This window comes from Vipera ursinii (assembly GCF_947247035.1).
Source record: "Vipera ursinii genome assembly, chromosome: 1".
NCBI classification, from domain to species: Eukaryota; Metazoa; Chordata; class Lepidosauria; order Squamata; family Viperidae; genus Vipera; species Vipera ursinii.
The window spans coordinates 155,405,177-155,419,109 of NC_139512.1; the positions used below are offsets into that span (position 1 = coordinate 155,405,177).

The 13,933-nt window shown below is 39.8% G+C and overlaps 1 protein-coding gene across 1 annotated transcript in view; it reads right to left on the reverse strand.

Annotated features, from left to right (window-relative positions):
- The window catches only part of LRP2 (LDL receptor related protein 2), a gene marked incomplete at both ends in the record, with an annotated part of 164,913 nt that overhangs the window by 34,286 nt on the left and 116,694 nt on the right, over positions 1-13,933 (reverse strand). The window contains 8 exon segments of the mRNA XM_083365355.1: positions 5,332-5,555; positions 6,403-6,573; positions 6,981-7,133; positions 8,910-9,426; positions 9,864-10,159; positions 11,153-11,354; positions 11,805-11,936; positions 12,811-12,930. Of these exon segments, the coding sequence (XP_083221481.1) occupies positions 5,332-5,555; positions 6,403-6,573; positions 6,981-7,133; positions 8,910-9,426; positions 9,864-10,159; positions 11,153-11,354; positions 11,805-11,936; positions 12,811-12,930 (1,815 nt within the window).

Sequence of the window (13,933 nt, forward strand, 5' to 3'; positions counted from 1 at the left end):
TTTTAAACTTTAATTGAAAGTGCGTCATAATTGAGGACTAAAAGATGGCGGCGAAACCTCCCCCTAAAACTCTTCGGAGTGGTGGATCCTCGCCGGTGCAACAATCATCACTACAGGCGTTGCACCCTCCTGAAGCGCTGACATCGAAGGATTTGCGAGATGCTTTGGATAAACATGCCCAGGTACTTTTGGAATCAATTAATCAATCAATTGCTGATAAATTTGCACAGATGGAGGAGAAATTGGAGAAATTGGAGGAGAGAATGGAAGAGAGGATGGAACAGAAGTTCAGCGTGATGAAGGTAGACATTTTGTCTTCAGTGCATAAAGTGGCGGAATGTGTGGAAGAATTAGATGAAAAAATGGATGATCTGGCTCAAAGGAATGCTATATTAGAAGTAAAAGTACGGGAGAATGAAAATGCAAGAGACAAAGTGGAAAGGGAGTTAAGCCTAGCCCAATATTACCAGATGCAGTTTGCTGTCAGAATCAGAGGTTTAAAAGAGAATATTAAAGAAGATTTAAAGCAGCTGATCTCTGAGGCTCTTGAAGTGGTATTAAACCAGCCAGCATCTGAAATAAGAGCAGCTATGGATAAAGTGTTTCGGGTGAATTCATGGATTGCCAGACAGAGAAAGTTGCCTAGAGATGTGGTGGTCTATTTTGCAAAAAGAGAAATTAGAGATCAAGTTATACAAGCTGCCTATGATGCTAAAGTGGTGATTGCTGAACAAGAAGTCTTGGTTTTAAAAGAAATTCCTCCAAGGATTTTAAGGGGAAGGAAGGACTATACATTTCTCGTGCATGAGCTTAAGCAAAGAGATATAAGGTTCAGATGGGAGATTCCAGATGGGCTGATGGTGATGCATGAAGGTAAAAGGTATCGGCTGATTACTGTGAAGCAAGCGCGTGATTTCTACAATAATGTCTTAAAAGCAACCCCATTAACACTTCTGGAAGCTGGAAAGGGATCTGGAGAAGGAGAACATCAAGAGGATGAAACAGAGGAAAGTGGTGCTGGAGGAGATCAAGCTACAACTTCTTTGGATGATCCTAGAGAGCAAAGAGTAACGCGTGCTGCTTTAAAACGAGCAAAGAAAATAAAAGAACAAGATCAGCAAAAGTCTTCAGATTCTTCACAACGTACATATAGTCAAGCTGTGGGAGGAGCACGGCCTAAAGAAGTTAGTCCTATCAAAGCTGTGGTCCAAGAGCTTTTGGAGGATATGCATGGCAACTAAATTTCTAACCTGGAATGTTAATGGACTAAATTCACCGCAGAAGAGGAAGAAAGTTTTTCAATATTTAAAACAATTTAAGATAGATGTTATATGTTTGCAAGAAACGCATATTAGAGTTTTGGATCAAAAGCATTTACTGAACTCGAGACTGGGTACGCAATTTGTTGCCTCTGCAGAGAATAAGAAAAATGGAGTGGTTGTTTATGTTAAAAGTGCTTTAACAGCAGACTTAATTGAAGCAGATAAGCATGGAAGATATGTTATGATTGAGCTGTTGTTAGAAGGTAAAAAGACGCTTCTAGTTGGATTATATGCACCTAACCAACAACAAGCTGATTTTTTTAGCTTACTCCACACAAAGCTTACCCAGTTGGATTATAAATCTTTTATTTTTATGGGAGACTGGAATGGTGTTTTGGATGTACAGTTGGATAAGGCTGGAGCTTTTAAGCGCATTCCAAGTCATGCTAGACTGCCTAAATCTTTTTTTGAAATGAAGGATGACCTGGAATTGCGAGATATTTGGCGTGAGAGACACTTGCAGGAGAAGGATTATACTTTTTATTCTGACAGACACCAATCTTTTTCGAGGATTGATTTTATTTTGTTGACTAATGATTTTTTTTTAAGAACTAAAAAGGTGAAGATTTGTGCAAGAACTATCTCTGACCACAGTCCAGTTTGGTTGGAGATTGATAAGGATAAAAGAGACAGGCGCTCGTGGCGCGTAAATGAGAATTTGTTTAGAAATCAGAGAAATCTGGAACAATGCAAACAGCGGATGAAGGATTTTTTTGAGATTAATATGAATAAGGGTACCTCTATGGACATGGTTTGGGATGCTAGCAAGGCCTATATGAGAGGGGTGTTGATATATATGAATAATAGACATAGACGTGCAGTGGAAACTAGAAGGAAAGAACTGGAGAATGAAATAAAGGAAAAAGAAAAGGCTTTGATTTTGAATCCAGAGGATGTGAAGATCAAGGAGGCTATTAGACTGCTAAGAGGACAATTTGATAAATTAATGGCAGATCAAGTGGCAACCAATCTGCGGTTTGCTAGGCACAATACTTTTTGCAACGCTAATAAACCAGGCAGATGGTTAGCTTATAGACTGAGGAAAAAACAAAGGGCCTCTAATATAGATAAGATTGAGTATAAAGGAAGGGTTGTGTTTCAACAGAATCTTATTAAGGATGCTTTTGTGGATTTTTATTCGAAATTATATACTAAAGAGGAAATTAATGTAAAAGATATTGATATATACTTGGAGAATGCTAGCATCCCGGTTCTTACGCAAGTACAAAAAGAGGGGATTAATCAACTGATTACAGAAGAAGAAATTCTTACAGCAATTAAGGAACTGAAGGTGGATAAAGCGCCAGGCACGGATGGCTTGACTGCGGCCTATTATAAAAATTTACAATTTGAGATGATAAAGCCGTTAAAGGAACTGTTTCAGACAATTCAGAGGGGGGGAAAGGTGCCACCGTCTTGGAGAACAGCTTTTATCTCTTTGATTCCGAAGGAAGACCAGGATGCTACTCAAGTTAAAAATTACAGACCGATATCGCTTTTAAATACAGATTATAAGATATTTGCTAAGGTTTTGGCTAATAGACTGATGAGGGTTCTGCAACAGGTGATTCATGGGGATCAAACGGGGTTTATTAGTGGTAGGCAAATGAAAAATAATGTGAGACATATAGTTGATGTGTTAGAGTTTTTGGAAAGGCACAACCAGATCTCTGCAGCGCTAATCTTTCTAGATGCTGAAAAGGCCTTTGATCAATTGAATTGGCAATTTTTGTTGAAAGTTTTAGATAAAATGGATTTTGGGGAAAAAATTTTACAACCGATTAGGGCATTATATCAAAAACAAACTGCCCGAATCATAGTTAACAATAGCCTGACAGCAGCATGTAATATTGAGAAGGGCACAAGGCAAGGGTGTCCGTTATCGCCCTTGTTATTTGTGTTAACATTAGAGATACTATTGGTTAAGATTCAGAACTCGGAAAAATTAAGGGGATACAAGTTGGAGATCAGGACTATAGATTGAGAGCATTTGCAGATGATCTGGTTGTTACAGTGACCCAGCCAGAGAACTCTGTTGTGGACCTGATGGAGATAATAACACAATATGGGAAGGTTTCTGGATTTAAAGTAAATACACAGAAAACTAAAATTTTGGCTAGAAATATGACAGTTTCACAGAAGGCTCTCTTAGAAGGATTAACTGGATTTGAGATTGTTAAAAGGGTTAAATATCTGGGGGTGATTTTGTCGCCCTCTAATACAAAGCTATATAAAAATAATTATGAAAAACTATGGGGGAAAATTCAAAAAGAATTGGAGAGTTGGCAAAAATTGCAATTGTCTTTGTTGGGACGGATTGCAGCAGTGAAAATGAATGTCCTGCCCAAATTTTTATTTTTATTTCAAATGATACCGATTCTTAAGAAAGATTCTAACTTGGAGGAATGGCAGCATGGTATCAATAAATTTGTGTGGGCAGGGAAAAAGCCACGAGTTAAACTTAAGATTATGCAGGATACTCGTGAGAGAGGTGGCCTTAAAATGCCTAATTTTAAATTATATTATGAAGCTGCTGCTTTAGTAGGAATAAGCGATTGGATTAATTTGACGCAACTGAGGTTATTAAATCTTGAGGGCCATGATTTGTTGTTTGGCTGGCATGCATATTTGTTGTATGATAAGAAGGTAGATACTGTGTTTAGGATGCATATTTTAAGACAGGCATTGCTGAGAGTTTGGAAGAAGTATAGACATAAGTTAAGCAGCAAGATACCATTGTGGGCAATTCCAAAACACGCAATAGAAAATATACATGCTGGTTTCAAACATGATGTGACTACGTACAAGGAAATTTTAAGCCTGGAAAGGAATGTTTGGTGTTTGAAATCATATAGCCTCTTGCGAGAAGAGAAGGTTGTTCAAACTTGGTTTCAATATATTCAATTACGGGCCAGGTGGAAAGAAGACCAGAAAAATGGATTTACAATGACTGATGAAAATTTGATAAAGCAGATTAGAAATCAGGGACCAGCACATATTAAACGGATATATCTTGCATTGATAGAGATTGACTCGGAAACAGAGCTTGTTAAGGATTGTATGATAAAATGGGCCCAAAACATCCAGGAAGTTATTACAATGGACACGTGGGAAAAGATTTGGGTGAGGAACGTAAAATTTACTCAAGCTCAAAATCTAAGAGAGAACTTTTACAAAATGTTTTATAGATGGCATTTAGATCCTAAAAAGCTTGCAAGTATGTATCCGAATTATCAGCCTAAATGTTGGAGGTGTGGTGATCAAGATGCAACATATTTTCACATATGGTGGACATGTAAGAAGGTTAAGGCTTTTTGGATAAAAGTCTGGTGGAATATGCAGAAGATTTTTAAACAGAGGATAAAGTTTTGTCCGCAACTTTTTTTGTTGGGAATAATTGCAGACGCTACAGTTGTGGACACCAAGCTGATGTTGAACTTAATTACGGCGGCAAGACTTTTGATAGGTCAATATTGGAAGAAAGAGGAATTGCCGACCATAGAAGAGTGGACTTTAAAGGTTTCCGACCTGGCAGAGATGGCGAAGATTTCGGCCTATTTGAAAGATCATTCGCAAGAACGTTATATTATGGAATGGAGAAAATGGATTGAGTTTATCCAGAACAAGTATAGGGTTAAGAAGTTTTATGTAGCATTCGAATAAGTCTTCTTTCGTTTTTTTTTTCTTTTTCTATTCTAGTTTTTTATATATATTTAATATTGCTAAGGTGTGTCTTATCCTATATAAGCTAGAGAGTGATGGATTTTAGAATTTATAGTTGTTAGTATATGGTTGTTTATGATTGCCTTTTTATATATATATACCTTGTATTTAGCTCTGGGAAGTCGGGGGGGAGGGGGGGGGAGGGAGGGGGGGAGGGAGGGAGGTTGGGGGGAGGTGGGGGGGAGCAGGGAGGGGGAAGGGGGGTTTTTTAAAGGAAAACTGTATTTTAAAACTTTTCAATAAAAAAAAAGAATCCAAATCTACCCTTCTAGAATAAATCCCTTACCTATTGGTTGCCTGTATGGGTGATAGACATGAATATCAAAGGGTCTGTGAGTGGTGTTCGCTAGAACCGTTCTGCCTGTTCCATTATATTTATTTCCCTTTTCGATGGTTCTTGTGTTCCAGTCAGTCCAATAGATAGTATCCTCAAAAATTGTAATTGCAAATGGATGGGGTAACACCCCATCGTACACAGTATGACGATGCTGACCATCAAGATCTGAGTACCTATAAGAAGAAAACATAACACATTACAGTGAAAGGAAAAAAAGGCAACAAAATCCATAATCAACATTCTGCTTGTTTCTGAAAGAATGGAAACTGAATAGTAGTTATAATTATGACCACAATCATACAAAATACTACTTTGGGATTCTTTAAGATTTCTATATTATCTTAAGGATTACTTATGAAATACTTACTTCATAAGTAAGCATGCTGGTGTACAACTGCCAATCATTCTGACTTAGCTCATCCTGACAGTGAAATAAATTTCAAGGCAAACAAAATATATCACTAGGCCAAACTAGCTCTAGTAAGTGAGATTAACTGGATTAATTCCACCAATCAGAGCAGTCCCTACCCTAGCACTAAGATACCTACCTATTTGTTGAATTACCATTAAGAACATTAATTTTTTTAAAAAAAAATGTGGTTAGAATAGAAGACAATTCAGCAAGAAAAAAGCAGAGCAATATATGCATTATTGTGCATTACAAAACTCCACATTATGACGATCTGGAATTCTTTTATCATTATTGACTGCTAATTGTTGTATTGAAATCACACAGCAAATAGTTTTCTACTTGGTAATTATAGAGCAGAGGTGTCAAACTGCCGGCCCGCAGGCCAGATGCGTCATGCCAAAACCGCGCCCACCCCATTGCCGGCAATGGAAAAAAAGTCACGATACATCGCGACACGTCACGTGACACGGTGAGTTTGACACCCCGCTATAGAGCATGTGCATCTTAGCTGAATTAAAGCTGCCACTAGAAGCTAAAGCTAATTTGATAACCCTCAAAATCTGATAGGAAGAGTTACCCCGTTGCTTTATTCTTCTCTATGTACGTACTCAATGTAGTTCAGATGGGCGTCTGCCCAGTAGAGCTTGTCGTTGGTGTAATCTATGGTAAGTCCATTAGGCCACTCTAACTTGGCAGAGATAATCACCGTCTTATTCTTGCCGTCCATTCCCACGCGCCCGATATACGGCCTCTCTGCCCAGTCTGTCCAGAAGACTTGCCTGTTTTAATAAACACAGTAGAAACTAATCCACAATTTGCCGGAGGAGATAATGGCAATACAAAAATAAGATACATTTCCCTGGACAAAAGGAGGAAAAGCTGAAAAAGGAAAACACCCTGCTAAATAAGCAAAGAAACAGCAAAAGAGGAAATTTATCACAGCAACCTCCAGACCGCAAGGTGAGATTTTTAATCTTTAAAATATATTGCTGCTGAGAAAGGCCCCAGTGGAAGAATTTTAATCTAGCATTTGCTGAGGACTGATATAAATTATTTCGTATGAAAGGATTGGATTAAAGTTGATAGAGGCTCAGTCAGATAGACACACGCGCGTGTGCACACACACAAACACGCACACAAATGTTTTACAAATAGAGGCATTAAAGAAAATGCTGAACCCTCTTACCCATATTTAGGATGAACAACAATCGCTCTAGGGTACTGAAAACAGAAGGTGTTGTTAGGATCCATGCACCGATCAATTAGTTTTTTCCGGAATCGGCCATCCAGCTCGGCTACAGAGAGGCAATCTTTATTGGCATCTACCCAGTAGAGTTTTCTGAAATATTTGACAAAAGGCATATTACACCCACTACGTCTTCACAAACATCTTTTTTTTTCTTCTCTTAATTACCAACATAGGTCTGAAAGGCAGAAAATTAAAGCAAAAGAAAGCTAGCTCAGCGCTAGAACATTGCAACTTGGGGTAGTTTTCCGTCAGCGTTCCCTGGCAGACCAGAAAGGAAACGTGACAAGATAAATGGATTCTCCTCTATTGCAAAGCTATTATTAACTGAATCTTGCAAGTCATAAAGTACAATTGTCCCACAGTCACTTTTACAGGCTGACAACGTAGGGAAGGTTTCTTCTGAGTCTCTTGCTCTGCCAAAGATGTAGGCTGTGGGCCATGCTGTGTCTCAGCTGACCGGTCCCTAGGCAGCATCTCTTCATCCCATCTCCCAAGGTCTTTCTCACCTACCACTACATTATCCCAGGTTCCTAAGTTTCCCTCTGCAAAGCAGCATTTGTCACTATGTAGAATTACAGTAAGAATTATGTTTTGCTGGCTTGGTTTACCCACTGTTGATTGAGTAAAATAGCCAGGGCCTTCAATAACCAATATTACAATTTAGGGATATCATGGGACCTTGCGGCTTTGGATTGTCCAGCTCTGTTAGAATATAATTACTGAAAAATATATTAGTATGCACTGAATTACACTGATTCATGAAGTAGACTTTGAGCTATCCTTTTTAAGGCTGTGCACACCTCAAAAATTATTCTGAAGAATTGCTTTAGATTTCACTCAAGCACAAAAATATCACTCCTTGATATTTGGGGAATTTTTTAGGGTTCTGCAGCAGCCTGGAAAAAAGATGCAGCTGCTTTAAGCCCACTCCTTAAAACTAATGAGACTCTTAACGCAGTGGCATCTTTGAAGCAGAAACCTGAAAATACCAGAGAGTCATGTGGCCTTGCAACAGCTGAAACATTTCCTTCCTCCAAATCAGGTTTTGAAGTGTGAGAAGCTGTTACCACTACAGTGTTATGATCTGTAGTTTTTAGTATACCAATACAAAATACGAAAACATAGAGGGAAGCAACATTTACTATTTAGAGTGTTTATTTGACAATGTTGGAGGCCCTAACGCTGCCATGCTAGCACCTTAGCGCTGGAATAATTTTCTACCCATTTTCTATCTCCTAAAAGATCTATTAAGATGATAATTATCCATTCAAGTCCATGCTCTCCATGGAAAAGCAGCCCTGAAGTATGGTAACAATACTTGGTATAAGGATAATCAAGAATATGAGGCAATACACAAAAAATACAATTTTCACTATTATTTGTGATAATTGCTTTTAAAAAGATAATTGCTTTTTCAGCCATGGTGGCTTAGTGGTTAGAATGCAGTACTGCAGGCAGATTCTGCCTAGTGCCAGCAGTTCAATTCTTACTGGCTCAAGGTTGACTCAGCCTTCCATCCTTCCAAGGTTGGTAAATTGAGGACCCAGATTGTTGGGGGCAAGATGCTCTCTGTAAACCACTTAGAGAGGGATGTATATAAAGCGGTACATAAGTCTAAGCGCTATTGTTATTGCCAAAAGAAATGGCTGGGTGATTTGCTATCAATACAGCTTTCCCAACCTAGTGCTGCCCAGATCTGGGGGGGCAGCAGTTCCCCACATTACAGCCAATCATCGTGGCCAAGGACTGGAACTTGCATTGTCATCATATCTGAAAATTGCCAGGCAGAAGAAAACGTGATCAATCTATCACCTTGAGGACACAAACTGAGCAGTACAACATTTTGAAAAACAGCAAGAGGCATACCTTCCAACCCAGTCAACAGCAATGCCTTCACCATTGGGCACACCATCACTAATGATTGTTTCTTTGTTTGTCCCATTGAAAAACATTCTTTCTATGACCTTCCTGCCTACGTCAATCCAGTACAGCCTTTTTTCCACCCGGTCAAAATCCAGAGCCACCACATTTCTGAGTCCTTGCAAAATGAGAGAGTAAAGCCGGCCATCTGTGGTGAGATTTCTCAGATAGTATCGATTGCTAAAGATAAGATAAGGTGAGATGTTACTGTTCTGCCGGCAACTTCTCCCATCAGGTTCACGAATGTAACCTGGGGCACACTTGCAGATGTAGCTGCCAACCGTGTTCTCACAGATCTGGCTACATATGGATGGTGTTTCACTGCATTCGTCGATGTCATCACAAGACCTTTTGTTGGACATGAGTCTGTACCCAGGATGACATGAACAGTAGAAACTAGTCTGGATGTCTACGCAGATGTGGTCACAGTTGCTAACTGAAGGATCGTTGCATTCATTAATGCCTAGAATAAGACAAATAAAACAAAACATTACTCCATTGTTATTAGCATTGGTTTCTGATGGTTCATTTACTACTACTTACATAAACCTAGTTTTTCGCCACATGTTGTTCTTGTCTTGGGCTACAACTCCCAGGCTACCTTTCTCAACCAGCATGCTAACTTGAGAAATTGGAACTATAATTAAACACTTTTGAAGTGCACCAAATAGGGAAGAATGAGATAATTCACTGAAGCTATAATTCCAAAAGGCAATTGGTAATAGTTAATCAGCCTTTCTTCAACTAGTGATGATCTGTAACTGTCTCAACACCTGACAATTTGCCATGCTGTCAGAGGACAATCTGAGTGGCAATCCAACATCATCTGGGGACCCAAGAATATGTATAAAGATTGTGCAAGGTTGCCTTTGTGCTGATTTATCTAAGTTCCATACATACCACATCCCTTCTCATCACTATTATCATGGCAGTCATCTATCCGGTTACAGACTTTGACCATTTCAATGCAGTTCCCGTTGTCACAGGTAAAATAGTGGGGAGCGCAAGTTGCTTCTGGTGTAACACAAAGATGTTCTAGCTCATCGGACTCATCACCACAGTCATTGTCCCCATCACAGAGATAAGCTTTGTTGATGCAGCGGCCATTTTGACAGGTAAACTGGTTCTGTTGGCACGGCTGATAGATGCAAGCCCTCTCATCACTGCCATCTCCACAATCGTTTCGGCGGTCACACCTGAAAAAAGCCCGCAACAAAAGTTAATCACTTGTGAGATGAGCAACATATAAATTTAATACATACATATATACATACATACATACATACATACATACATACATACATACATAAAATAGCAACACCTCTGCTAACATTCACATCCATGTATGTGTTCTCCATCAAAGGTATTGCATGCAAAACATAAAGTTTGGGAGAACAGACGCATGATCTGCAGATCATGGACAAACTATCTATGACATTACATAAAAATGTTAAACATGGAAAATTTCAGACCGCAGATATCCTGAAAGGAGATAGATTGATTGAACTGGACAGACATTTAGTGACAAAAAGTGTATCCTTAGTACCCTGAGGCTTTCTTTCTAGTCCTCAGAAATCCTTCACATATTTCTCTACCACCACCACCCCAATCCTCATCAAATTAAAGTCTTTGCCGTATAGATTATAATTGCTCAGGTTTGTATTTGGCACATCTATCCTTCTTTTCTTGCTTGTGACAATATGAATACTATTCCTCCTGGTCTTGATCCAACTTTTTATCATTATAAGCAATATGACATCATAAACTTCTGTGCTGGCCCAACCAGCAGTCCAGTAGAAAAAAGAAGGGGGAAAATGAATTAAGAAGATAAAATTGAGTTCATTTTTGACCATTTTTGACCAGATACAATCTTAGTAACAAGGAATTTAATCCTTGTTATAACCCTCTCTTAGTCCACCTACTGCATTAATGCAAAGTGGAGTTGAAAGGCAGGCCTAAGTCCATCATTGCTACATATTCTATTATTACAAGAATAAACAAAAAGCAAAATATGATCCTCCAAACATAGCTGAGTCTCAAATTCCCACTGGCCTTACATGGCCAATGGTTGGAGAATAATATGTGCTGCATTTCAGTGTTTGTAAAGAATTATAAGTTATCCACTCTTAAGATATTAGCTCTAGCATATGCCTGTGGTTCTTGAAAGAATTTGCAGAGGACATACAAACCTGTAAGTGTTACGGATGCACAGTCCATTACTACATGTGAACTCATTGTTCAAGCATGGCCTTCTAGTGCAGTTCTGATGCTCATCGTAAGCATCATTACAGTCAGCATCCCCATCACAGACCCAAGCCCTAGGTATACATCTTCTTGAGGGGGGCATGTTGTTCACACATGTGAATTCAGTGGCTAAACAGCTGCGATTTGCTAGAACAAAGCATGAGATTTCAGCAATTTGTTCAAAACACATTACTCATGCCATTTAAATCAGCCTACCATCTCTTCAACCAATGTCTTCTTGACCACTTGCAGTCTTTCAAACAAAAGGTGAATTATCAGAAAGCAATTTAGGTCTTCAGGGTTGTTTTTTTTTAACGACCCTGCAACCCCTTGCTTCAGGATGGGGTCGGGGCGACTGATCGGAGCTGAGCATTTACCGGTCAGATGCCCTTCCTGACACCTATGCAGAGTTTGCAGCAGACAAGTACTCACTGCGCCCACAGAGAGAAATATCTGCTGCTACCTAGGATTAAACTCCAGCCTCTTGATTGTGAGGCGAGAACTCCAGCTCTAAGCCACCATGCTGCTCATCTAGGCCTTGAGTAACTAAATAAAATAACAGCTTAGCCTTGAAGCTTTGTGTTGCACGAAACTTACCACAATTGTGTCTTTGGTCCTCATCACTCATGTCACCACAGTCATTATCACCATCACAGACCCATGTAGCTGGTATGCATCTGCCGCCATCACATCTAAATTGCCTACTTGAACAGCTCCGTTCAGAAGAAACTTAAAGGAAATATAAGATTTAACAGACTATGCATGTTTCACATCCTGTTGATGTTTCCTACATTTCCACAGACATATGCCAATTTGTGTTTTAATTCTCAATTTTGCTAATGGCAAGAGACTGTGAAAGTCACTGGGTAACAACCCACAGGATATGGAACATGTTTACCTCTAGTTGGTAAAACTTTTATAATAGTAATAGCAATAGCACTTAGACTTACATATTGTTTCATAGTACTTAACAACTCTAAGTGGTTTACAGAGTTGGCCTATTGCCCCCAACAATCTGGGTCCTCATTTTATCGCCCTCGGAAGGATGGACCTTGAGCCAGTGAGAATCAAACTACTGGCAATGGGAAGAGTCAGCCTGCAATACTGCATTCTAACCACTGCACAATCACAGCTCCTACAGAGGTTAAATGTATATCATTGGCTTCTAGAAATGCATATTGTAATTTTTATTGAGGTTTTAATGGATACAGTACGCTTTTCTCATACAAAGCATGCACTGTGCCATTCAGATGAAGAAGCATCTTGCAGAATGACTCAAGTGTTGTTCAGAACAGAAAAGTGAGTCATTAAGATAAGTTCTTCAGAATGCCTTCCCCTCACTCTTTTTTTTACAATTATGTCAATACTAGCAGTGTGACTTTATTATAATTTCATGGCGCATGCTATATTTTCATGGGTTTATCAATTCTTGGGGGTCTGACAGAAATACACCTTGTTCTTTAACATATCAGGTAGCCTAGGGCACATTTTCCAATAAGGCTGGTCACTAGTGGGTTATAAGTCTTAATTTCCCTCATTTAATTTTGATTGTCTGAGGAAACCTTTCTGAATCCCTTCCAAGTGTGCCTAACCTCACACTTACCACAAGAGGCAGGCTCATCCGAGCCATCAGCACAATCCACTGTTAGATCACAGTACCAGTGAGCAGGAATGCAACGTCCAGATGTGCAGCGAAACTCAGTACTGGTACAAGTCAATGAGGCTGAAAAGGCAGAGAAAATTCTTGTTTGATCTGTGGGTTTCCTTTGCAAATGCACCCGACTCTGTAATGATTATACTCAATCCTCAGTCTGGGTATTGTGCTCTTTGGTAGTTGAATTGCTTTAACTAAGTTAGCTTAGTAATGTTGTGATTCAGGGTCAGCCTGTGGGTTCGGCAGTTGGGTCGGATGACTCAGAGGAGGAGGGGGGTGTTGAAGACCTTGCTGATGATAGCCCTCAGGCAGGCCCCTCCCACTTGGTCACCATGGAGACCCAGCTGTGTGAGCCTGACAGTGTGGATGAAGATGACCCACAGCTGGCCCTGTTCAAGGACGCCTGACGCAGGAGGCAGTCAAGTAGGAGTAAACAGAGGAAGGCAATGGGGCTTCTCGGAAGGAGGCAGAGAGAAGCCACGCCCTGAACTCTTTATAAAGGACTTGTGTGGGGAGGGCTGGTTTGCTGAAAGCAACCGTTCAGATAGTGTTTCAAAGCTCCTGTATCTTGGTTCGTGTCTTGTTTGTTTTTGTAATAAATTTGGCAGACGTCATTCCAGCCTCTTGCCGTTTGTAAAGGGGTTGCCTTTTCTGCAAGGCCGGTAGCAGGCTGGTACAGAACAAGTAATTCTTGCTGCCATTTTCCCAAATGCCTCAGGATAATAAGACATATAAAATGAAACTGATGAAGGATATCAGTTGCTGGTCTAAAACTATTGGGACAAAATCATGGTGGAAGAGAGAACTGGACCCAATTCATACCTCAGATTGTAAGACACTACTTCACACTACTTCTCCATGAAAGACACCTCCAAAAAGCTACCCATTGGCCCATCAGCTTCTATTTCCACCTTGCCAGATGTGGGAAACCTCAAGCCAAACGTGGAGCTCATTGGCCTCCTCATCGGCCATCTCTTAGCATTTTAAATGAAGACTAGTGGGAAAATAGAAAAGACTATACAAGAACAGACTGTATAAGGAGATTCTGAACTTCTATCCTCTCTCTCTCTCT